The following is a 24,398-nucleotide window of genomic DNA, read 5'->3' on the forward strand; positions in this document are numbered from 1 at the left end:
CCCAAGGTCACATTGCAGACAAGCGGCGGAGCCGGGATTAGAATCCAGGTCCTCTGACTCTTCGGCCTGGGCTTTAAACGCTAGGCCACACTGAAAGGCAAAGTGTGAGAATTAGGGGTCTTCCTTGTCCCCCCTGTCATCCCACTCATGGCTCTCATGGAAGTCACGGCTGACTTTCCAAACCCCACACCTCATCACATGTCTCCATTCATTCATTCATTTATTCAATCATATTTATTGAGCGCTTACTGTGTGCAGAGCACTGTACTAAGCACTTGGGAAGTCCAAGTCGGCAACATATAGAGACGGTCCCTACCCAATAACTGGCTCACAGTCTAGAAGGGGTAGACGGACGACAAAACAAAACATGTGGACAGGTGTCAAGTCAGCCCACTATTGGGTAGGGACCGTCTTTATATGTTGCCAACTTGGACTTCCCAAGTGCTTAGTCCAGTGCTCTGCACACAGTAAGCGCTCAATAAATACGATTGAATGAATGAACGAGTGAATGAAAGTCGTCAGAACAAAAAGAATTAAATCTAAAGGCACATCATTATCAAAATAAATGGAATAGTAAATATGAACAAGTAAAATAAATAGAGTAATAAATCTGTACAAACATCTATCCAGGTGTTGTGGGGAGGGGAAGGATGTAGGGCGGGGGGGATGGGGAGGAGGAGAGGAAAAAGGGGGCTCAGTCTGGGAAGGCCTCTTGGAGGAGGTGAGCTCTCAATAGGGCTTTGAAGGGAGGAAGAGAGCTAGCCTCCAGAGAGTTCATGGCAGTCTAAGCCCCCTGCCCTTTTCCTCTTCTCCCCCACCCCTCTCCATCACTCTGTCTCACTCCCTTTGCTCTAAACCCTGCCCATCCCCACCCACAAGAACTTTTATATATATATATATATATATACACATACATATATACATATTTATAATTCTATTTCTTTATATTAAGGATGTATTTATGTATCCCCTCTCAGGGTCGCTCCTGGAGAGTTTCCAGTCCTCTACCAGTCTTGACTATGGGAGGGATAGTCAAGCTGGGGCCTGTCCATTCCAGTCCTAGCTTGGGCAGTGGCTAGCGCTTAGTACAGTGCTCTGCACACAGTAAGCGCTCAACAAATATGATTGATTGATTAGAACAGTGCTTTCATTCATTCATTCATTCATTCATTCAATCGTATTCATTCATTCATTCAATCGTATTCATTCATTCATTCAATCGTATTTATTGAGCGCTTACTGTGTGCAGAGCACTGTACTAAGCGCTTGGGAAGTACAAGTCGAGAACACATAGAGACGGTCCCTACCCAACAACGGGCTCACAGTCTAGAAGGGGGAGACAAACAACAAAACAAAACATATTAACAAAATAAAATAAATAGAAGAAATATGTACAAATAAAATAAATTCATTCATTCAATCGTACTTATTAAGCGCTTACTGTGTGCAGAGCACTGCACTATTGAGCGCTTACTGTGTGCAGAGCACTGTATTAAGCGCTTGGGAACTGCAATAAAATATTTATTTTATTTTGTTAATATGTTTGGTTTTGTTCTTCGTCTCCCCCTTCTAGACTGTGAGCCCTCTGTTGGGTAGGGACCGTCTCTATATGTTGCCAACTTGCACTTCCCAAGCGCTTAGTCCAGTGCTCTGCACACAGTAAGTGCTCAGTAGTGCAGTGCTCTGCACACAGTAAGCGCTCAATAAATACAATTGAATGAATGAATTTGTTTTACGATTGATTGATTGATTGATTGATTGCAAGTTGGCAACATATAGAGACGGTCCCTACCCAACAACGGGCTCACAGTCTAGAAGGGGGAGACAGACAACAAAACAAAATATATTAACAAAATAAAATAAATAGAATAGTACTTGAATAATACAATCCAGATCCAGTAATAGAATAATAAAATAGTATGTGCTTTGCACACAGTAAGCGCTTAACCAATGCCATCATTTATTTTAGCTAGTGGCAGGCCAACTGCGACAAGTCAAAACTACCCCGTCCTGGGCAGGAGCGACAGGGTGGAGAGTTGAGGGCGGAAATTCGAGTTTAGCACGCGAAAGGTAGTGATGGTAAACCACTTCTGGATTTTTCCCAAAAAACCTCTATGGATCAACTGCCAGAACGATCGCAGATGGAGAGCGGGCCGTTCGGAGAGAGATGCATCTGTGGTGTCACTATGAGTCAGACATAACTCCATGGCATAAGACAGAACATATATCTGTAATTCTATTGATTTAGATTGATGCTATTGATCAATCAATCGTATTTATTGAGCGCTCACTGTGTGCAGAGCACTGTACTAAGCGCTTGGGAAGTACAAGTTGGCACCATATAGAGACAGTCCCTACCCAACAGTGGGTTCACAGTCTAAAAGCCAATCAATCACATTTATTCAATCAATCAATCGCATTTATTAAGCGCTTACTGTGTGCAGAGCACAGGACTAAGCGCTTGGGAAGTACAAGTTGGCAACATATAGAGACGGTCCCTACCCAACAACGGGCTCACAGTCTAAAAGGGGGAGACAGAGAACAGAGCCAAACGTACTAACAAAATAAAATATATACAATAGATATGCACAAGTAAAATAAATAAATAAATAAATAGAGTAATGAACATATAGAGACAGTCCTTACCCAACAGTGGGCTCACAGTCTAGAAGGGGGAGACAGAGAACAAAACCAAACATATTAACAAAATAAAATAAATAGAATTGATGCCTGTTTACTTGTTTTGATGTCTGTCTCCCGCCTTCTAGACTGCGAGCCCGTTGTGGGCAGGGATTCCAGCGCTCAGAACAGTGCTTTACACATAGTAAGCGCTTAATAAATGCCATCATTATTATTATTTTCTCCATTTGTTGCTGAATTGCCCTTTCCAAGCACTTAGTACAGTGCTCTGCTCACAGTAAACACTCAATCAATATGATTGAATGAATGAATGAATGAATGAATGAATGAACAAAACAGCCTGGGCTCTGCAGTCAGTCACTCAGTCGTACTGACTGAGCGCTTACTGTGTACAGAGCACTGTACTAAGCGATTGGGAGAGGACAATAGAGCAATATAAAAGGCGATCAGTAGTCAGTCAATCGTATTTATTTATTCAATCATTCGTTCAGTTGTATTTATGGAGCACTTACTGTGTGCAGAGTACTGTATTAAGCTCTTGGGAGAGTATAATAGAACAATATAAATCAGTCAGCTGTATTTATTGAGCACCTACTGTGTGCAGAGCACTGTACTAAGCACTTGGAAAGTAGTCATTCATTCAATCATATTTATTGAGCACTTATTGTGTGGAGAGCACTGTACTAAGTGCTTGGGAGGACCCCACTTGGGACAACCGGATTACCTTGTATCTATACCAATGCATAGAACAGTGCTTGGCACGTAATAAGCACTTAACAAATACCATCATTTACAATAGAACAATATAACAGACAGTCAGTCAGTTGTATTTATTGAGCACTCACTGTGTGCAGAGCACTGTAGTAAGCACTTGGGAGAGTACAGTAGAACAATATAACAGACAGTCAGTCAGTCAATAGTATTTATTGAGCGCTTACTATGTGCAGAGCACTGTACTAAGCGCTTGGGAAGTACAAATTGGCAACATATAGAGATGGTCCCTACCCAACAGTGGGCTCACAGTCTAGAAAAGTCAGTCAGTAGTATTTATTGAGCACTTACTGTGTGCAGAGCACTGTACTAAGCCCTTGGGAGATTACAATACAACAACATAGTCAGTCAGTTGTATTTATTGAGCACTTACTGTGTTCAGAGCACTGTACTAAGCGCATGGGAGAGTATAATAGAACAATGTAACAGTCAGTCAGTCAATCGTATTTATTGAGCACTTACTGTGTGCAGAGCACTGTACTAAGCTCTTGGGAGAGTACAGTAGAACAATATAGCAGAAAATCAGTCAATCGTATTTATTGAGCATTTACTGTGCAGAGCACTGTCCTAATTGCTTGGAAGAGTACAGTAGCTTAGAACAGTGCTTGGCACATAGTAAGTGCTTAACAAATACCATCATTATTATTACAGTAGAACAATATAGCAGATACATTCCCTGTCCACAATGGGCTTACGGTCTCAAGGGAGAGAAAATCATTAATATAAATTAATAAAATGACTGTAGGGATATAAGTGCTGTGGGGCTGGGAGTGGGGATGAATAAAAGGAGCAAGTCAGGCCGACACTGCCCCTCCCAAACCCTGACTGATTATTTCAAACGTATTTATAGAGGTTAATGGTTCTGTAATAGATTTATTAAAAAGCTTATTATGAATGGTTCACCTCACTAAATAAATAGGTTTTTTAATTATTAATTGGCATTTAACCCTCATAGAAGACAGATTTAGGGCTCCTCCGGAAATTCAATCAGGGTGGCGACGAATGCTAAATAGCAATGGATTATTAAACGCGTATTTACAGGGGTGTCGTGTAATGAGATCCAGGTCTTTTCCATTGTTGGAAAAGCTCAGAAAATCATATTCCAAGGACCGCTTGGATTTAACGTGCAAGGTGAAAAATCCTCCTCCATTAAATTGAAATCCACGCATGGAAGGTAGGGAAATCAACTGGAGTCATCCAGTGGAAAATGGGTTGGATTCCAGACCCCCGCGGCTGAGGACGGAAGAGGAGAAGGGGAAACTGTTCCTGACAGAGGACAATCTGCGAGTCAGAACGGGAAAGCATAATAATAAAGATGGCATTTATTAAGTGCTTACTATGTGCAAAGCACTGTTGGAAGCGCTGGGGAGGTTATATGGTGATCGGGTTGTCCCACGGGGGGCTCACAGTCTTAATCCCCATTTTACTGATGAGGGAACTGAGGCCCAGAGAAGTGAAGTGATTTGCCCACAGTCACACAGCTGACAATTGGCAGAGCTGGGATTTGAACCCATGACCTCTGACTCCAAACCCACTGAGCCACGCTGCTTCTCTAACATGTTGGACGAAGCGGCTGAGGAGGTGAGGGGGTGTAGGAGATCTGACGGAGCGGGCCCGGAGACAACTTCATGAGGAGGGGTTTTAGGGTCTGTACCAGAAGGGGAAGCAACTGTATTTTTTTTAAAACAGTCCTTGTTAAGTGCTTATTACGTGCTAGGCACTGTACTAAGCTCTGAATTAGATACAAGTTAAAGAGGTTGGACACGGTCCCTGTCCCACATGGGGCTGACAGCCTAAATCCAAGGGAGGATGATTTAATCTCTGTCTTCCAGGTGAGGGAACTGAGGCCCAGAGAAGTGAAGCGTCTTGCCCAAGGTCACACAGCAGAGGAGGCCTTCCCAGACTGAGCCCCTTCCTTCCTCTCCCCCTCCTCCCCCTCTCCATCCCCTCACCTTGCCTCCTTCCCTTACCCACAGCACCTGTATATATGTATATATGTTTGTACATTTTTATTACTCTATTTATTTATTTATTTTACTTGTACATATCTATTCTATTTATTTTATTTTGTTAGTATTTTTGATTTTGTTCTCTGTCTCCCCCTTTTAGACTGTGAGCCCACTGTTGGGTAGGGACTGTCTCTATATGTTGCCAACTTGTACTTCCCAAGCACTTAGTACAGTGCTCTGCACACAGTAAGCGCTCAATAAATACGATTGATGATGATGATGATGACAGCAGACAAGCGGTGGAGCCGGAATTAAAACCCAGGTCCTCTGACCCCCAGGCCTGGGCTCTTTCCGCTCGGCCGCACTGCTTCCCCACTTATGTTGCCAACTTGTACTTCCCAAGCGCTTAGTACAGTGCTCTGCACACAGTAAGCGCTAAATAAATACGATTGATTGATTGATTGATTGAGAATGAAATGCTGGTTCAATCACCGATACAATATTGGCAGGTAGAGGACACGTAGAAACCTGTACTGTGGGCAGGAGAAAGTCTCTTCAAGTGCTAGACTGTCCTCTCCTCGTGGGCAGGGACTTGGTCTCACTAACTGCCCATTTTCCAGATGAGGAAACTGAGGCACAGAGAAATTAAGCAACTTTCCCAAGGTCACCCGGCAGGTCTGTGGTAGAACCGGGATTAGAATCTAGGTCCTTTGATGTCCAGGCCCGTGTTCTTTCTATTAGACCATGCTGCTTCTCTGGGGTTGTTTGATTGATTAATTGATTGATTGATTGATTGATTGATTGGCTGTCCAGGAAAGATTAAACTTGAGGCCAACGAGATGTGTAGAAGTGTCTGGGAATGGTTGACTGGGAATAGCCACGGCCTGGTGGATAGAGCAAGGATCTTTGGAGTCAGAAGGCTGTGGACTCTACTCCCGGCATCCATACTCTGCTGGGTGACCTTGGGCAAGTCACTTCACTTTTCTGTGCCTCAGTTATCTCATTTGTAAACTGGGGATGAAGACTGTGAGCCCCATGTGGGACAGGGACGGTGTCCAACCTGATTTGCTTGTATCTAGTCTGTGAGCCCACTGTTGGGTAGGGACCGTCTCTATATGTTGCCAACTTGCACTTCCCAAGTGCTTAGTACAATGCTCTGCACACAGTAAGCGCTCAATAAATACAATTGAATGAACGAATGAATCTACCCCAGCACTTAGTATGGTGTCTGCTATGTAATAAGCACTTAACAAATATAATAATAATAACAACGATAAGCTTGCGTTCTCCTTTCATGCCTTTGTCTCCTCACTCCAGCTGTTCTCCTGGCCTGAAACATCCTCATCATCATCATCATCATCAATCGTATTTATTGAGCGCTTACTATGTGCAGAGCACTGTACTAAGCGCTTGGGAAGTCCAAATTGGCAACATATAGAGACAGTCCCTACCCAACAGTGGGCTCACAGTCTAAAAGGGGGAGACAGAGAACAAAACCAAACATACTAACAAAATAAAATAAATAGAATAGATATGTACAAGTAAAATAAATAAATAAATAAATAGAGTAATAAATATGTACAAACATATATACAAATATGCAGGTGATATACATATATACAAGTGCCTCCATTCTGCCAAACAATAATAATAATCATCATCATCATCATCATCATAATAGCATTTATTAAGCACTTACTGTGTGCAAAGCACCGTTCTAAGCGCCGGGGAGGTTACAAGGTGATCAGGTTGTCCCACGGGGGCCTCACAGTCTTTATCCCCATTTTACAGATGGGGAAACTGAGGCCTAGAGAAGTGAAGTGACTTGCCCAAAGTCACACAGCTGGCAATTGGCAGAGCCGGGAGTTCTCTCCACATTCAATGCCTGCCTAAAATCCCACTCCCAACAGCAAACCTTCCTCACTTTATTCTTGGCTCCCAAAGTGATATAAACCCACCATGATCTCCAATATTTCCGCACTAGTTATAATAATAATAATGGCATTTATTAAGCGCTTACTATGTGCAAAGCACTGTTCTAAGCGCTGGGGAGGTTACAAGGTGATCAGGTTGTCTCACGGGGGCTCACAGTCTTAATCCCCATTTTACAGATGAGGGAACTGAGGCCCAGAGAAGTTAAGTGACTTGCCCACAGTCACACAGCTGACAAGTGGCAGAGGCGGGATTTGAACCCATGACCTCTGACTCCCAAGCCCGGGCTCTTTCCATTGAGCCACGAAAGCCCCTCTGCATGCATGTTATTCAACTCTGCATTCAATTATTACCTTTGATCACTCCATTTGTAAATTCTTTCACATCTGTCTCCTCCTTAGAGTGAAAACAGCATGCTTCCTTAGAGAAGCAGCGTGGCTCAGTGGAAAGAGCATGGGCTTTGGAGTCAGAGGTCATGGGTTCAAATCCTGCCACTTGTCAGCTGTGTGACTTTGGGCAAGTCCCTTCCCTTCTCTGGGCCTCAGTTCCCTCATCTGCAAAATGGGGGTGAAGACTGTGAGCTCCCTGTGGGACAAGCTGATCCCCTTGTAACCTCCCCAGCACTTAGAACGGTGCTTTGCACATAGTAAGCGCTTAATAAATGCCATTATTATCATTATTAAAACACCTAGTGCATAGAGAATATATCACTTTTCTTTGTATTTCCTAGGTGCTTAGTATAGTGTATTGCACCTAAGGGGAGTGCTCAGTAAATACTACTGCATATCAATCGTATTTATTGATACGATTTATTCTCCCGCTTCTAGACTGTGAGCCCACTGTTAGGTAGGGACCATCTCTATATGTTGCCAACTTGTACTTTCCAAGCGCTTAGTACAGTGCTCTGCACACAGTAAGTGCTCAATAAATACGATTGAATGAATGGATGAATGAGTGAGTGTTTTCTATGGGTAGAGCACTGTATTGAGCACTTTGGAGAGTTCAATACAACAGAGTTTGTGGTCATGTTCCCCGCTCACAATGAGAAGCACTGAAGAAGCAGCATGGCTCAGTGAGAAAGTACAGGCCTAGGAGTCATAGGACCTGGGTTCTAATCCTGCCCCACCCCGTATCTGCTGTGTGGTTTTTAAGCAAGTTACTTCACTTCTCTGTGCTTCAGTGACCTCATCTGTAGAATGGGCATGGAGACTGTGAACCCTATGTGGAACAGGGACTGGGTCCAATCTGATTAGGTTCTATCTACCCCAGCACTTAGTACAGTGCTTGGCACGCAGTAAGTGCTTAACACGTGGCTCAGTGGAAAGAGCCCGGGCTTTGGAGTCAGAGGTCACGGGTTCAAATTCCAGCCCCGCCAACTGTCAGCTGTGTGACTTTGGGCAAGTCACTTCACTTCTCTGGGCCTCAGTGACCTCATCTGTAAAATGGGGATTAAAACTGTGAGCCTCCCGTGGGACAACCTGATCACCTTGTAACCTCCCCAGCACTTAGAACAGTGCTTTGCACATAGTAAGCGCTTAACAAGTACCATTATTATCATTAAATACCATTATCAATCAATCAATCGTATTTATTGAGCACTTACTCTGCGCAGGGCACTTTATGAAGTGCTTGTGAGAGCACAACAGAATAAAACAGACCCGTTCTCTGCCCATAATGAGCTTATTCAATCATTCATTCAGTTGTATTTATTGAGCACTTACTGTGGGCAGAGCACTGTACTAAGTGCTTGGGAAGTACAAGTTGGCAACATATAGTTTAGAGGGGGAGACAGACGTCAATATAAATAAAAAAAGTTGTAGATACGTACATCAGTGCTATGGGCCTGGGGGTGGTAAATAAAGGGAGCAAGTCAGGGTGACGCAGAAGGGAAAGGGAGAAGAGGAAAGGAGGGCTTAGTCAGGGAAGACTTCTTGGAGGAGAAGGGCCTTCAGTAAAGCTTTAAAGGTGGGGGAGAGTTATTGTCTGTCGGATTTGAGGAGGGAGGGCATTCCAGGCCAGAGGGAGGATGTGGGAGAGAGGTCGGCCGTGATATAGATGAGATGGGTTCAAATCCCGGCTCCGCCAACTGTCACCTGTGTGACTTTGGGCAAGTCACTTAACTTCTCTGGGCCTCAGTTACCTCACCTGTAAAATGGGGATTAAGACTGTAAGCCCCCCCACGGGACAACCTGATCACCTCGTAACCTCCCAGGTGCTTAGAACAGTGCTTTGCACATAGTAAGCACTTAACAAATACCATTATTATTATTATTATTATTATTATTATTATTATTGAGGCCCAGTGAGAAGGCTGGCATTAAAGGAGTGAAGTGTTTGGGCTGATTTGTGGTAGGAGAGTAGTGAGGTAAGGTAGGAGGGGGCAAGATCTTGGTTCTGGTCCTATCCGGAATCCCCAGTCCCCATCTCTATCCCTATCCCTATGAGAAGCAGCGTGGCTCAGTGGAAAGAGCACGGGTTTGGGAGTCAGAGGTCATGGGTTCAAATCCCGCCTCTGCCACCTATCAGCTGTGTGACTTTGGGCAAGTCCCTTCCCTTCTCTGGGCCTCAGTTCCCTCATCTATAAAATGGGGATTAAGACTGTGGGACAACCTGATCACCTTGTAACCTCCCCAGCACTTAGAATAGTGCTTTCCACATAGTAAGTGCTTAATAAATGCCATTATTATTATTATTATTATTATTATTATTATCTCCCTATCCCCAGTTTCTGGTAATAATAACTGTGGTATTTGTTAAGCGCTTACTATGGGCCATTCATTCATTTATTCAATTGTATTTATTGAGCACTTACTGTGTATAGAGCAGTGTACTAAGCGCTAGGGAAGTACAAGTCGGCAACATATAGGGGCGGTCCCTACCCAAAAACAGTCTCCCAGTCTAGAAGGGGGAGACGGACAACAAAACAAAACATGTAGACAGGTGTCAAAATCGTCAGAACAAATAGAATCAAAGCTACATGCACATCATTAACAAAATCAATAAAATAGTAAATATGTACAAGTAAAATAAATAGAGTAATAAATCTGTATAAATATATACAAGTGCTGCGGGGAGGGAAAGGAGGTAGGGCGGGGGGGGTGGGGAGGAGGAGAGGAAGAAGGGGGCTCAATCTGGGAAAGCCTCCTGGAGGAGGTGAGCTCTCAGTAGGGCTTTGAAGGGAGGAAGAGAGCTGGCTTGGCGGATGTGAGGAGGGAGGGCATTCCGGGCCAGGACCAGAAGCACTGGGATGGATACAAGCAAATGGGGTTGGACAAAGTCCCTAACCCACAAGGGGCTCACAGTCTCAATCCCCATTTTACAGATGAGATCACTGAGATGCAGAGAAGTAAAGTGACTTGCCCAAGGTCACGCAGCAGACAAGTGGTGGAGCCAGGATTAGAACCTATGACCTTCTGTGTGCTCTGCAACTTGCCCAAGGTCACACAGCAGACAAGTGGTGGAGCCAGGATTAGAACCTATGACCTTCTGTGTGCTCTGCACACAGTAAGCGCTCAATAAATACGATTGATTGATTGATTGATGACCTTCTGACTCTGTGGCCCGGGCTCTATTCACGTCTCCATGCTGCTTCTCCTCTGACCACCAGAGACTGGCTTTTTATACTGTGTTTTCTTGTCCTGTCTTTCTGAAATTAATCAGCATCTCTCATTTTGGCCTCCCTGGGTAGGAAAACGGAGGTTAAGATGGTCTGCCTCCCTCCACCCAACCTCCCAGCCTCCCTCCTTCTCTCCATCTCTCTTTATCTCTCTGTGTCTCTCTCTCTTCCCATTCCCACCCCCCACCTCCACTCCATCCCAGGCAGCCTCTTGGAGAAATCCCTTCCCGCCTCCCGAAGATACCTTCTCCGGTTTTGATGTGGAAACTTTCTCCCCCAGCTGACAGGGCTTAATTGTTTCTCTCCGATTGCAATCAAAGTCTAATTAAAGCCATGTCTGAGACGGCGGGAGGCGGGTTGGAAGTCTGCAGATATGAAGCGCGCCTTCCTCTTTCGGAGTCTTTTTCACACACAAAAAAAAAGGATCAACGTAATCCCTTGAAAAATGTTAATAGGTGGGAGTTTGCAGAATCTCCCAAGCTCATTTAGGATGTTTGGCTTCATTCTTCTCCTTCCGTGGTACAGGCCAGCTTCTTAGCTGACAGGGATAAGCTTGGGAGGGTTGAGGGGTGAGGAATCACTGATTAGAAGAGGAGTCACAATCATAACCTTCACATCGGAGCTCCCTAATAATAATTACGATGATGTTTATTAAGCACGTACCTAGGGCCAAGCATTATACTAAAAGTTGAAGCTGATGCAAGGTCATCAGATCGCAGCCTTCTGACCTCAACTCCTCCAGGTAGGCTTCCCCTGTCCGCATGTTTTATTTTGTCGTCGTCTCCTCCTTCTAGACTGTGAGCCCGTTGTTGGGTAGGGACCGTCCCTGTATGTTGCCAACTTGTAATTCCCAAGGGCTTAGTCCAGTGCTCTGCACACAGTAAGCGCTCAATAAATACGATTGAATGAATGAATGAATGAATGAATTCTAATTCCCCCTTATATTCCTCAACTGTCCCAACGCTTAGCACCAAGGAAGGGCTTTGTGGGCAGGGAACGTGTCTGCTAAATCTGTTGTATTGGACTCTCCCAAACGCTTCGTAAAGTGCTCGTAGTAAGAGCCTTCTTTCTGATCTCCCATCCTCGTGTCTCTCTCCACTTCAATCCATACTTCATGCTGCTGCCTGGATTATCTTTGTCCAGAAACGCTCTGGGCATATTACTCCCCTCCTCAATAATCTCCAGTGGCTACCAATCAATCTGTGCATCAGGCAGAAACTCCTCACCCTGGGCTTCAAGGCTGTCCGTCACCATGCCTCCTCCTACCTCACCTCCCTTCTCTCCTTCTCCAGCCCAGCCCGCACCCTCCGCTCCTCCACCGCTAATCTCCTCACCATACCTCGTTCTTGCCTGTCCCACCATCGACCCCCGGCCCACGTCATCCCCCGGGCCTGGAATGCCCTCCCTCTGCCCATCCGCCAAGATCGCTCTCTTCCTCCCTTCAAGGCCCTACTGAGAGCTCACCTCCTCCAGGAGGCCTTCCCAGACTGAGCCCCTTCCTTCCTCTCCCACTCATCCCCCCTCCATCCCCCCATCTTACCTCCTTCCCTTCCCCACAGCACCTGTATATATGTATATATGTTTGTACATATTTATTACTCTATTTATTTATTTATTTTACTTGTACACATCTATTCTATTTATTTTGTTAGTATGTTTGATTTTGTTCTCTGTCTCCCCCTTTTAGACTGTGAGCTCACTGTTGGGTAGGGACTGTCTCTATATGTTGCCAACTTGTACTTCCCAAGCGCTCTGCACACAGTAAGCGCTCAATAAATACGACTGATGATGATGATGATGATGATGATAAATACCATTGATTCATTGACTGATTCAGAATAATAATAATAACTGTGGTATTTGCTAAGCACTTACTGTGGGCCAGGCACTGTACTAAGCATTGGGGTGGATACAAGACTAGACTCTGACTTCAAGACTGTGAGCCCGTTGTTGGGTAGGGACCGTCTCTATATGTTGCCAACTTGTACTTCCCAAGTGCTTAGTACAGTGCTCTGCACACAGTAAGTGCTCAATATATACAATTGATTGAATGAATGAATGAATGAACAAATGCCATCATCATCATTATTATTATTATTATTACAGTACATTTGGTAGCCTTCAATAAGCTTACAATCTAATCCACTGAAGCAGTGTGTCAGTGTATAGAGCACGAGTCTGAGATTCAGGAGGACCTTGGTTCAACACTTGTGTGCTGTGTCACTTTGGGCAAGTCATCTAACTTCTCTGTGCCTCCTCATCTAACCTCTTCTGTAAACCAGAGATGAAGGCTCTGAGCCCCACATGGGACAGGGACTGTGTCCAACCTGATTAGCTTGTATCTACCCCAGTGCTTAGAAAAGTGTCTGGCACCTAATAAGCACTTAACAAATACCATAAAAAACCTCACCAACAAAAAATACCATAAAAAAATCAACCCCCCCCCTTCTCAATTTATCCCGATCCCAGCTATCTCCTTGCCCCCACAACCATTCCATGTAATTCCAGGGTCAAGGAAGTCAAGAGAAGCAGCATGGTGTAATTGATAGTGGATGGAGCCCTAGCCTGGGAGTCAGAGGTTCATGGGTTCTAATCCCAGCTCCACCTCTGTCGGTTGTGTGACCTTGGACAAGTCATTTCACTTCTCTGTGCCTCAGTTCCCTCATCTGTAAAATGGGAATTAAGACTGTGAGCCCCATGTGGGACAACCTGCGCACCTTGTAACCTCCCCAGCGCTTAGAACAGTGCTTGACATATAGTAAGTGCTTAACAAATACCATCATTATTATCATCATTATTCTCTGTGCCTCAGTTACCTCATCTGTTAAATGGAGATTGAGACTGTGAGCCCTATAATAATAATAATGATGGCATTTGTTAAGTGCTTACTATGTGCAAAGCACTGTTCTAAGCTCTGGGTAAGATACAAAGTGATCAGGATGTCCCACGTGGGGCTCACAGCCTTAAGCCCCATTTTCCAGATGAGGGAACTGAGGCCCAGAGAAGTGAAGTGATTTGCCCAAAATCACACAGCTGACAGGTGGCGGAGCTGGGATTTGAACTCATGACCTCTGGCTCCCAAGCCCGGGCTCTTTCCACTGAGCCACGCTGCTTCTATGTGGGACAGAGTCTGTTTCCCACGTCTAGACTGTGAGCCTGTTGTTGGGTAGAGACCATCTCTATATGTTGCCGACTTGTACTTCCCAAGCACTAGTCCAGTGCTCTGCACACAGTAAGCACTCAATAAATACGATTGAATGAATGAATGAACCTGATTTTCTTGTACTAAGCGTACAGTGCCTGGCACCTAGTAAGTGTTTAACAAATACCATAATAATAATAATTATCATTATTATTGTTATTGTGTGACTTTTGGCATGTCACTTCTCTGTGCCTCAGTTACCTCATCTGTAAAATGGGGATTAAGACTGTGAGCCCCTATGGGACAACCTGCTCACCTTGTAACCTCCCCAGTGCTTAGAACAGTGCTTTGCACATAGTAAGTGCTTAATAAATGCCATCATCATTAATAATAATAATAATAATAATGACATTTATTAAGCACTTACTATGCACAAAGCACTGTTCTAAGCGCTGGGGAGGTTACAAGGTGATCCAGTTGTCCCACGGGGGGCTCACAGTTTTCATCCCCATTTTACAGATGAGGTAATGGAGGCCCAGAGAATAATAATAATAATAATGATGGTATTTGTTAAGCGCTTACTATGTGCAAAGCACTGTTCTAAGCGCTGGGGGGATACAAGGTGATCAGGTTGCCCCATGTAGGGCTCACGGTCTTCATCCCCATTTTTTACAGATGAGGGAACTGAGGCCCAGAGAAGTGAAGTGACTTGCCCAAAGTCACCCAGCTGACAATTGGTGGAGCCGGGATTTGAACCCATGACCTCTGACTCCAAAGCCCGTACTCTTTCCACTGAGCCACGCTGCTTCTCTAGTGAAATGACTTGCCCAAAGTCACCCAGCTGACAATTGGCGGAGCCGGGATTTGAACCCATGACCTCTGACTCCAAAGCCCGTACTCTTTCCACTGAGCCATGCTGCTTCTCTAGTGAAATGACTTGCCCAAAGTCACCCAGCTGACAATTGGCGGAGCCGGGATTTGAACCCATGACCTCTGACTCCAAAGCCCGGGCTCTTTCCACTAAGCCATGCTGCTTCTGTAGTGAAATGACTTGCCCAAAGTCACCCAGCTGACAGTTGGCGGAGCCGGGCTTTGAACCCATGACCTCTGACTCCAAAGCCCGTACTCTTTCCACTGAGCCATGCTGCTTCTCTAGTGAAATGACTTGCCCAAAGTCACACAGCTGACAATTGGCGGAGCCGGGCTTTGAACCCATGACCTCTGACTCCAAAGCCCATACTCTTTCCACTGAGCCATGCTGCTTCTCTAGTGAAATGACTTGCCCAAAGTCACACAGCTGACAATTGGCGGACCTGGGATTTGAACCCATGACCTATGACTCCAAAGCCCGGGCTCTTTTCCACTGAGCCACGCTGATTCTCTATTATTATTATTATTATTATTTATAATAATATATTATTATAATATACCTTATAATAATTTATAATAATATTATATTATATATTAATATAATAATATTTATAATAATATATTATTATAGTATACCTAATAATAATAATAATAATAATAATAATAATAATGGGACGGGGCTAGCTGATGAGCCGAGGTCTTACTGGGATCCTCTGGAGCAAGAAAGGTCTTGATTGTCCTTTTCCCTGTGACAGTCGCCATTGGTGCTGGAAGTCCCCGGGTCTGGGCTCTGGCTGAGGACCGTGGCATTTCCATCCTTTCCTGGGTACGACAAGCAGCTGGATGTCTCGCTCCTGGAACCAAAGACAAAAATCCCAGAACCATCAACAAAAAAGTAAGCGTTCGTTCACGCAACCGATCAATCGATGGTAATAAATAATAATAATAATGGTGGCATTTATTAAGCACTTACTATGTGCCAAGCACTGTTCTAAGCGCTGGGGAGGTTACAAGGCGATCAGGTTGTCCCACGGGGGGCTCGCAGTTTACAAATGAGGGAACTGAGGCTCAGAAAAGTAAAGTGACTCGCCCAAAGTCACACAGCAGACAATTAGAGGAGCTGGAATTTGAACCCATGACCTCTGACTCCAAAGCCCGGGCTCTTTCCACCGAGCCACGCTGCTGCTCCCTATGGTATCCACTGAGCGCTTATTTTACTTGTACATATCTATTCTATTTATTTTATTTTGTTAGTATGTTTGGTTTTGTTCTCTGTCTCCCCCTTTTAGACTCTGAGCCCACTGTTGGGTAGGGACTGTCTCTATATGTTGCCAATTTGTACTTCCCAAGCGCTTAGTACAGTGCTCTGCACATAGTAAGCGCTCAATAAATACGATTGATGATGATGATGATGAACGGCATTCAGGAAATATTAACCCATGAGCATTATCTTTTCAGGAGAAGCAGTGTGGCTCAGTAGGAAGAGTCCGGGCTTGGGAGTCAGAGGTCGTGGGTTCAAATGCCGGCTTCACCAATTGTCAGCTGTGTGACATAGGGCAAGTCACTTAACTGCTCTGTGCCTTGGTTATCTTGTCTGTAAAATGGGGATTAATACTGTGAGCCCCACGCTGGACAACCTCTTTAACTTGTATCTACCCCAGTGCTTAGAACAGTGCTTGGCATGTGGTAAGTGCTTAACAAATGCCATTATTATACCTTGTCTGTAATAATGGTAATAATTTTGGTATTTATTAAGCACTTACTATGTGCACTGTTCTAAGCGCTGGGGAGGATACACGGTGATCAAGTTGCCCCATGTGGGGCTCACAATCTTAATCCTCATTTTACAGATGAGGGAACTGAGGCACAGAGAAGTTAAGTGACTTGCCCAAGGTCACACAGCTGACAAGTGGCAGAGCTGGAATTTGAACCCACGACCTCTAACTCCCAAGCCCGGGCTCTTTTCCCTGAGCCACTCTGCTTCTCTAAAATGGGGATTAAGACTGTAAGCCCCACTCTGGACAACCTCATTACCTTGTATCTACCCCAGCACTTAGAACAGTGCTTGGCACGTGGTAAGTGCTTAACAAATGCCATTATTATCATTATTATTATTATTATTATCATTATTATTCATAGTATTTGTTGTCAGTTGATCGTATTCATTGAGCTCTTAGTGGGTGCAGAGCACTTGGGAAAGTAGCAATAGATGGACACATTCTCTGCCCATACCGAGCTTACGGTCTAGAGGGGAAAGACAGTTATTAACTTAGATAAATAAATGATAGGGATAGAAGTGCAGTGGGGTTGTAGGGGCTGATGAATAAATTCCCCCTCTCCATCCCCCCCATCTTACCTCCTTCCCTTCCCCACAGCACCTGTATATATGTATATATGTTTGTACATATTTATTACTCTATTTATTTTACTTGTACATATCTATTCTATTTATTTTATTTTGTTAATATGTTTGGTTTTGTTCTCTGTCTCCCCCTTCTAGACTGCGAGCCCACTGTTGGGTAGGGACTGTCTCTATATGTTGCCAACTTGGACTTCCCAAGCGCTTAGTACAGTGCTCTGCACACAGTAAGCGCTCAATAAATATGATTGATTGATTGATTAAAGGGAGTAAGTCGGGGAGATGCAGAAGGCAGAGGGTGCAGAGGAAAGGAGGTCTTAATCAGGGAAGGCCTCTTGGAGGAGATGAGACCTTAGTAAGGCCTCTTTTGAGCACTTGCTTTATGCAGGTGATGAACAGCATTCAGGAAATAATAACAATGAGCATTTATTTTAACAGTGTTTGTTGTCAGCTAGTCAAATGTATTTATTGAGCGCTTATTGTGTGCAGAGCACTGTCCTAAGTGCTCGGGAGAGTACCCTATAACATTAGACAGACACATTCTCTGCCCACAGTGAGCTCACGGTCTATATGGGGGAGACAGCCTTTAATATAAATAAATAAATGACAGAGATGGACATAATCAATCATATTTTTTGAGCTCTTTCTGTGTGCAGAGCACTGTATTAAGTGGCATGGGGCTGGGAGCGGGAGGGAAGCGAGTCAAGGTGACGCAGAAGGGAGTGGGAGAAGAGGAGGAGAGTAAATATCTGTTAGAGAAGCAGTGTAGCTCAGTGGAAAAAGCCCAGGCTTGGGAGTCAGAGGTCATGGGTTCTAATCGCAGCTCTGCCCCTTGTCAGCTGTATGACTTTGGGCGAGTCACTTAACTTCTCTGTGCCCCAGTTCCCTCATCTGGAAAATGGGGATGAAGACTGTGAGCCCCACGTGGGACAACTTTATTACCGTGTATCTACCCCAGTGTTTAGAACCGTGCTTGGCACATAGTGAGCGCTTAGCAAATACCAACATTATCATCTGTTAGAAATGAAGAGGGAGGGTGTTCTTGGCCAGAGGCAGGATGTGGGAAAGAGGTCAATCAATCAATCGTATTTATTGAGAGCTTACTGTGTGCAGAGCACTGTACTAAGCACTTGGGAAGTACAAGTTGGCAACATATAGAGACAGTCCCTACCCAACAGTGGGCTCACAGTCTAAGCACTTGAGTAGATGCAAGGTAATCAATTTGGACACAGTCTATGTCCCACAGGGAGGTTACAGTCTTAATGCCCATTTTACAGATGACTAATTGAGGCCCAGAGAAGTGAAGTGACTTGCCCAAGGTCACACAGCAGATAAACCCTTTTAGACTGTGAGCCCACTATTGGGTAGGGACTGTCTCTATATGTTGCCAAATTGTACTTCCCAAGCGCTTAGTACAGTGCTCTGCACACAGTAAGCGCTCAATAAATGCGATTGATGATGATGATAAGTGGCATATATATATATATATATATATATATATATACTTACACTCTATCCCAATCCCTAACCTATTTTAATATCTGTCTCCCCCTGCAAGCTCCTTGTATTGATCTCTCCCAAGTGCTTAGTGCAGTGCTCTGTACACAGTAAGCACTCAACACAATTGAGCGATTGCTCTAGACTGTAAGCTTCTTGTGGACATGGAATGTGTCTGTTATTGTTACCGTGTACTCTTCCAAGCGCTTAGTACATTGCTCTGCACTCAATAAATAAGAATGAACGAAAGAATGATCGACTGGTAGAGAATTAGCCTCGCCGTTCCAACGGGGGCCAAAGAAGCCACGGTTTCAACCCAACATTTATGGTCGGTGGCGAGATTGATGAGATGGAGGCCCTGTGAGAAGGTTAGGGACACCAGAGGAACGAAGTGTGCGGGCTGGATTGGAGTGTAGCAAGGTGAGGTAGGAGAGGGAAAGGGGATTGAGTGAGTGGGAACAGGGAGGAGTGAATGATTCAAAACTGGGGAGACTGGGAGTAGGGGGTGAGGGGACCTTCCTGGGCACAAAAGTGGATAGTCACGGGGAAATGGATCCTGGAGTGAGTCACCGTGGGTCTGATGGGCACGATAGGGCAGGAGGAGGGAACACAGGCTTAGAGCTGAGCGGTTTAGAAATTTTGCTGTGGAGAATCCACAAAATGGATGATCCACTCACAGATGATAGGAAGTTGACTGTAGCACCTCCCTGGACTGTGAGTTCCACGTGGGACAACCTGATCACCTTGTATTCCCCCCCAGTGCTTAGAACAGTGCCTCGTTAGTAAGCGCTTAACAAATGCCATCATTATTATTATTATTAAATATGACTGGAAGAATGAATGAATGAATGAATGAATGAATGAATGGGCTTACAGTACAGAGGGCATCATAGTTTTATGACTGTCTTCCTCATTATGGGCAAGAAAAGTATCATTTAGTTATTCTGTACTCCCCTAAAACCTTGGAGAATGCACCACACCAAACTGTTACTGCAACTATTACAACAGTGAATTAATCAATCGTATTTATTGAGCACTTACTACATGCAGAGCACTGTAACAATAATAATAATAATGGCATTTATTTAGCACTTACTATGTGCAAAGCACTGTTCTAAGCGCTGGGGAGGTTACAAGGTGATCAGGTTATCCCACGGGGGGCCCCCAATGCTTAGAACAGTGCTTTGCACATAGTAAGCACTTAACAAATGCCATTATTATTATTATTATTCTTAGTAGTAGTAGTAGTAGTAGCATTAACCCTCGTTTTACAGATGAAGGAACTGAGGCACAGAGAAGTTAAGTGACTTGCTGGGATTTGAACCCATGACCTCTGACTCCAAAGCCCGGGCTCTTTCCACTGAGCCACTCTGAGCAAATGGGAGAGTACAACACAAAAATATAACCGACACATTCCCAGCCCACAAGCTAACACTCTAGAGGGGGAGATGGGCATTAATATGAATAAATAAATAAATTATAGTAATGTTCATTAATTCTATTTGTTCTGATGACTTTGACACCTGTCTACATGTTTTGCTTTGCTGTCTGTCTCCCCCTTCTAGACTTTAACCCCCTTTTTGTGTAGGGACCGTCTTTGTATGTTGCCAACTTGTACTTCCCAAGCGCTTGGTACAGTGCTCTGCACACAGTAAGCGCTCAATAAATGATTGAATGAATGAATGAATGCTATGGGGCTGGGAAGGGAGCAAGTCGGGACGATGCAAGAATACTAATAATTAATGATAGCATTTATTAAGCACTTACTATGTGCAAAGCACTGTTCTAAGCGCTGGGGAGGTTACAAGGTAATCAGGTTGTCCCACGGGGGCTCACAGTCTTCATCCCCATTTTACAGATGAGGTAACTGAGGCCCAGAGAAGTGAAGTGACTTGCCCAAAGTCACAAAGCTGGCAATTGGTGGAGCTGAGGTTTGAACCCATGACCTCTGACTCCAAATCCCGGGCTCTTTCCACTGAGCCACGCTGCTTCTACTACTACTAATACTAATACTAATTTACCACTGCTACTATTACTGTCTTAGAACAGATGTCAGCCAGTTGATCAAACTGAGTAGCCAATTCGCTAGTTCCCCTTAGAAGTTCATTCATTCATTCATTCAATCGTATTTATTGAGCACTTACTGCATGCAGAGCACTGTAGTAAGCAAATATATATAACGGCATTTATTAAGTGCTTACTATGTGCTGAGCACTGTTCTAAGCGCTGTTATGGGAGAGTACAACACAAAAATATAACCAACACATTCCCAGCCCATCAGTTGCCTCCATCAGATAAAAGCCGCTTTGAGCCCAAGGGCAACAGCTGAACCAAACACACATTTCTATTTTTCTGTTTTTCCAAATCTTATCCCAAACAATAATAATAATCGTTGAGCTCTTACTATGTGTCAAGCGCTGCTCATTCATTCAATCATATTTATTGAGCACTCACTGTGTGCAGAGCACTGTACTAAGCATTTGGGAAGTACAAGTTGGCAACATATAGAGACGGTCCCTACCCGACAACGGACTCACAGCCTAGAAGGGGGAGGCAGACAACAAAACAAAACACGTGGACAGGTGTCAAAATCGTCAGAACAAATAGAATTAAAGCTAAATGCACATCATTAACAAAATAACTGTTCTAAGCACTGGGGTGGATAGCAGATAATCTCATTGGACGCAGTCCCCGTCCCACAGAGGGCTCACAATCTAAGTAGGAGGGTGTTGGATTGAATCCTCATTTTACAGATAAGGAAATTGAGGCAGGGGGAAGCTAGCTGATTTGCCCAAGGTTTCACAGCAGACCAGTGGCAGAGTCAGGATTAGAACCCAGATCCTTTGACTCCCAGGCCGGCTAAGCCATGTTTGCTTCCCTTCCCGATTGGCTTCTGATTCCAGAGAAAGCCATCGGAGAAGCTGTCTGTTGGCCTGGATGAAGGGGAAAAAAAGTGTGTCCGTTGTTGGGTAGGGACCGTCCCTTTATGTTGCCAATTTGTACTTCCCAAGCGCTTAGTACAGTGCTCAGTAAGCACTCAATAAATACGACTGAATGAAAAGTGGAGACTACCATCATTGCTCAGAGGAGGAGGAGGAGAAAAATCAATCTATATCCGCTTCAGACGCCTTCACATTTTCAGAAAAGACACCAGGGAGATCGTGCTAACAAAGCCCAGGAAAGGACAGCCAGACTTTCTTCTCTGCTTCCTATCCGGGGGAAGTCGAGACTTCTCGAGAAGCAGTGGAAAGAGCACAGATCTGGGAGTCCGAGGACCTGGGTTCCAATCCTGACTCTGCCACTCGCCTGCTGTGTGACCTTGGGTAAGTCACCTCACTTCTCTGTGCCTCAGTGACCTCAACAGCCAAATGGGGATTAAGACGGTGAGCCCCACGTGGGACACGGGCCGTGTCCAACTCTATTAGATTGTGCTACCCCAATGCTTCATACAGTGTCTGGCACATAGTACGCGCTTAACAAATACCATACTTATTTTTATCATTATTCCCTCTAACTCGGGGAGGAAGCATTTGAACGGAGACTCCAAAATTATCAAGAGAAGAAGAGCCACACAGAGCAGCATAGCCCCAAACACTTCTCGACCCCGATAACTCGGATTAGTACGAGCTCTTGTCAAGCAAGCTGAGAAAATCCCACAGCTGGGGGAAAAGCACGGAGCTCCGATAACTCGGGAGCTAATTTTTAATCGTGTAAAACCAGTGCCGCTGGAGAGATTCTGACTTGTTGGACGACCTTAAAAGAAACCGACTTCTCTTGTAGGACCAAAATAACCCAAGTCAAGGACTAATCTACTCGACCCAGCTGGACGAGGGAGGGGTGGTAGAACAGAGCATTTCACTGTGGCACCTTGAGCGGTTCTCCCTCTCAGTCTTCCCCAATCAGAGTGACCCGGAGCTCTCCATGCGATGCTGTGTCGTCATGGAAACTGAGTGATTCCGATCAGATATGAGTCCAGGTCGAACTTCAGGTAGACTCTTAAATAAACCTTGCGGATCTCCTATTCTCCAAAGCTCCCTCATTCATTGTCATATTTATTGAGCACTTACTGTGTGGAGGGCGTTGGACTAAATGGTTGGGAGAGGACAACAGAATGGTAATATGTTTATATATGTTTATATGTTTGTACATATTTTTTTATACTCTATTTATTTATTTATTTAATTTATTTGTACATATCTATTCTATTTATTTTATTTTGTTAGTATGTTTGGTTTTGTTCTCTGTCTCCCCCTTTTAGACTGTGAGCCCACTGTTGGGTAGGGACTGTCTCTATATGTTGCCAATTTGTACTTCCCAAGCGCTTAGTACAGTGCTCTGCACATAGTAAGCGCTCAATAAATACAACTGATGATGATGATGATGATAATAATATACTACTACTAATAATGGCATTTATTAAGTGCTTACTATGTGCAAAGCACTGTTCTAAGCTCTGGGGAGGTTACAAAGTGATCAGGATGTCCCCCGGGGGGCTCACAGCCTTAATCCCCATTTTCCAGATGAGGGAACTGAGGCCCAGAGAAGTGAAGTGACTTGCCCAAAGTCACACAGCTAAGTGGCAGAGCCGGGATTTGAACCCACGACCTCTGACTTCAAAGCCCGGGCTCCTTCCACTGAATAATAAACAGACACATTCCCTGCCCACCATGAGCTTAGAGTCTAGAATAGCCGGGCCAACTGGCCACCCATCAGAATATCGGGGGGCCTGGGGGCAGTGTCACGTTTAAAAAGGGGGCAAAGCCGAGCTGATCTGATGCCCTCTGGAAGATGGGCCATGTGAGGTGCACGTGGAGAGGTGTCCTGAGGGAAATGTGGGGAATGCGTGGCCTGGTGGATAGACTGGAAGCTCGTCATGGCCAGGAAATATGTCTGTTCATTTTTCTCTTGTACTCTCCCAAGCACTTTGTACAGTGCTCTGCACACAGTAAATGTTCAATAAATATACCCCCACTGGATTACTGCATCAGCCTCCTCTCTGATCTCCCATCCTCCTGTCTCTCCCCACTTCAGTCTATACTTCACGATGCTGCCTGGATCATCTTTGTGCAGAAACGCTCTAGGCATGTGACTCCCCTTCTCAAAAAATCTCCAGTGGCTGCCTGTCAACCTACGCATCAGGCAAAAACTCCTCACCCTGGGCTTCAAGGCTGTCCATCCCCTCGCCCCCTCCTACCTCACCTCCCTTCTCTCCTTCTCCAGCCCAGCCCGCACCCTCCGTTCCTCGGCCGCTAACCTCCTCACTGTACCTCTTTCTTGCCTGTCCCACCGTCGACCCCCGGCCCACGTCCTCCCCTGGCCCGGAATGCCCTCCCTCCACCCATCCGCCAAGCTAGCTCTCTTCCTCCCTTCAAAGCCCTACTGAGAGCTCACCTCCTCCAGGAGGCCTTCCCACACTGAGCCCCCTTTTTCCTCTCCCCCTCCCCATCCCCCCCGCCCTACCTCCTTCCCCTCCACACAGCACGTGTATATATGTATGTACAGATTTATTACTCTATTTATTTTACTTGTCCATATTTACTATTCTATTCATTTTGTTAATGATGTGCATTTAGCTTTAATTCTACTTGTTCTGACGACTTGACACCTGTCCACATGTTTTGT

At 44.9% G+C, this 24,398-nt stretch overlaps 1 protein-coding gene across 1 annotated transcript in view; it reads right to left on the bottom strand.

The window, feature by feature from the left end:
• The window catches only part of SRRM4 (serine/arginine repetitive matrix 4), a 218,255-nt gene that overhangs the window by 58,717 nt on the left and 135,140 nt on the right, over positions 1-24,398 (bottom strand). Inside the window, exon 2 of the mRNA XM_038763306.1 lies at positions 15,625-15,774. Coding sequence (XP_038619234.1) covers positions 15,625-15,774 — 150 coding nt within the window. The remainder of the gene's footprint in view (positions 1-15,624; positions 15,775-24,398) is intronic.

Source organism: Tachyglossus aculeatus, chromosome 21 (genome assembly GCF_015852505.1).
Source record: "Tachyglossus aculeatus isolate mTacAcu1 chromosome 21, mTacAcu1.pri, whole genome shotgun sequence".
NCBI lineage: Eukaryota > Metazoa > Chordata > Mammalia > Monotremata > Tachyglossidae > Tachyglossus > Tachyglossus aculeatus.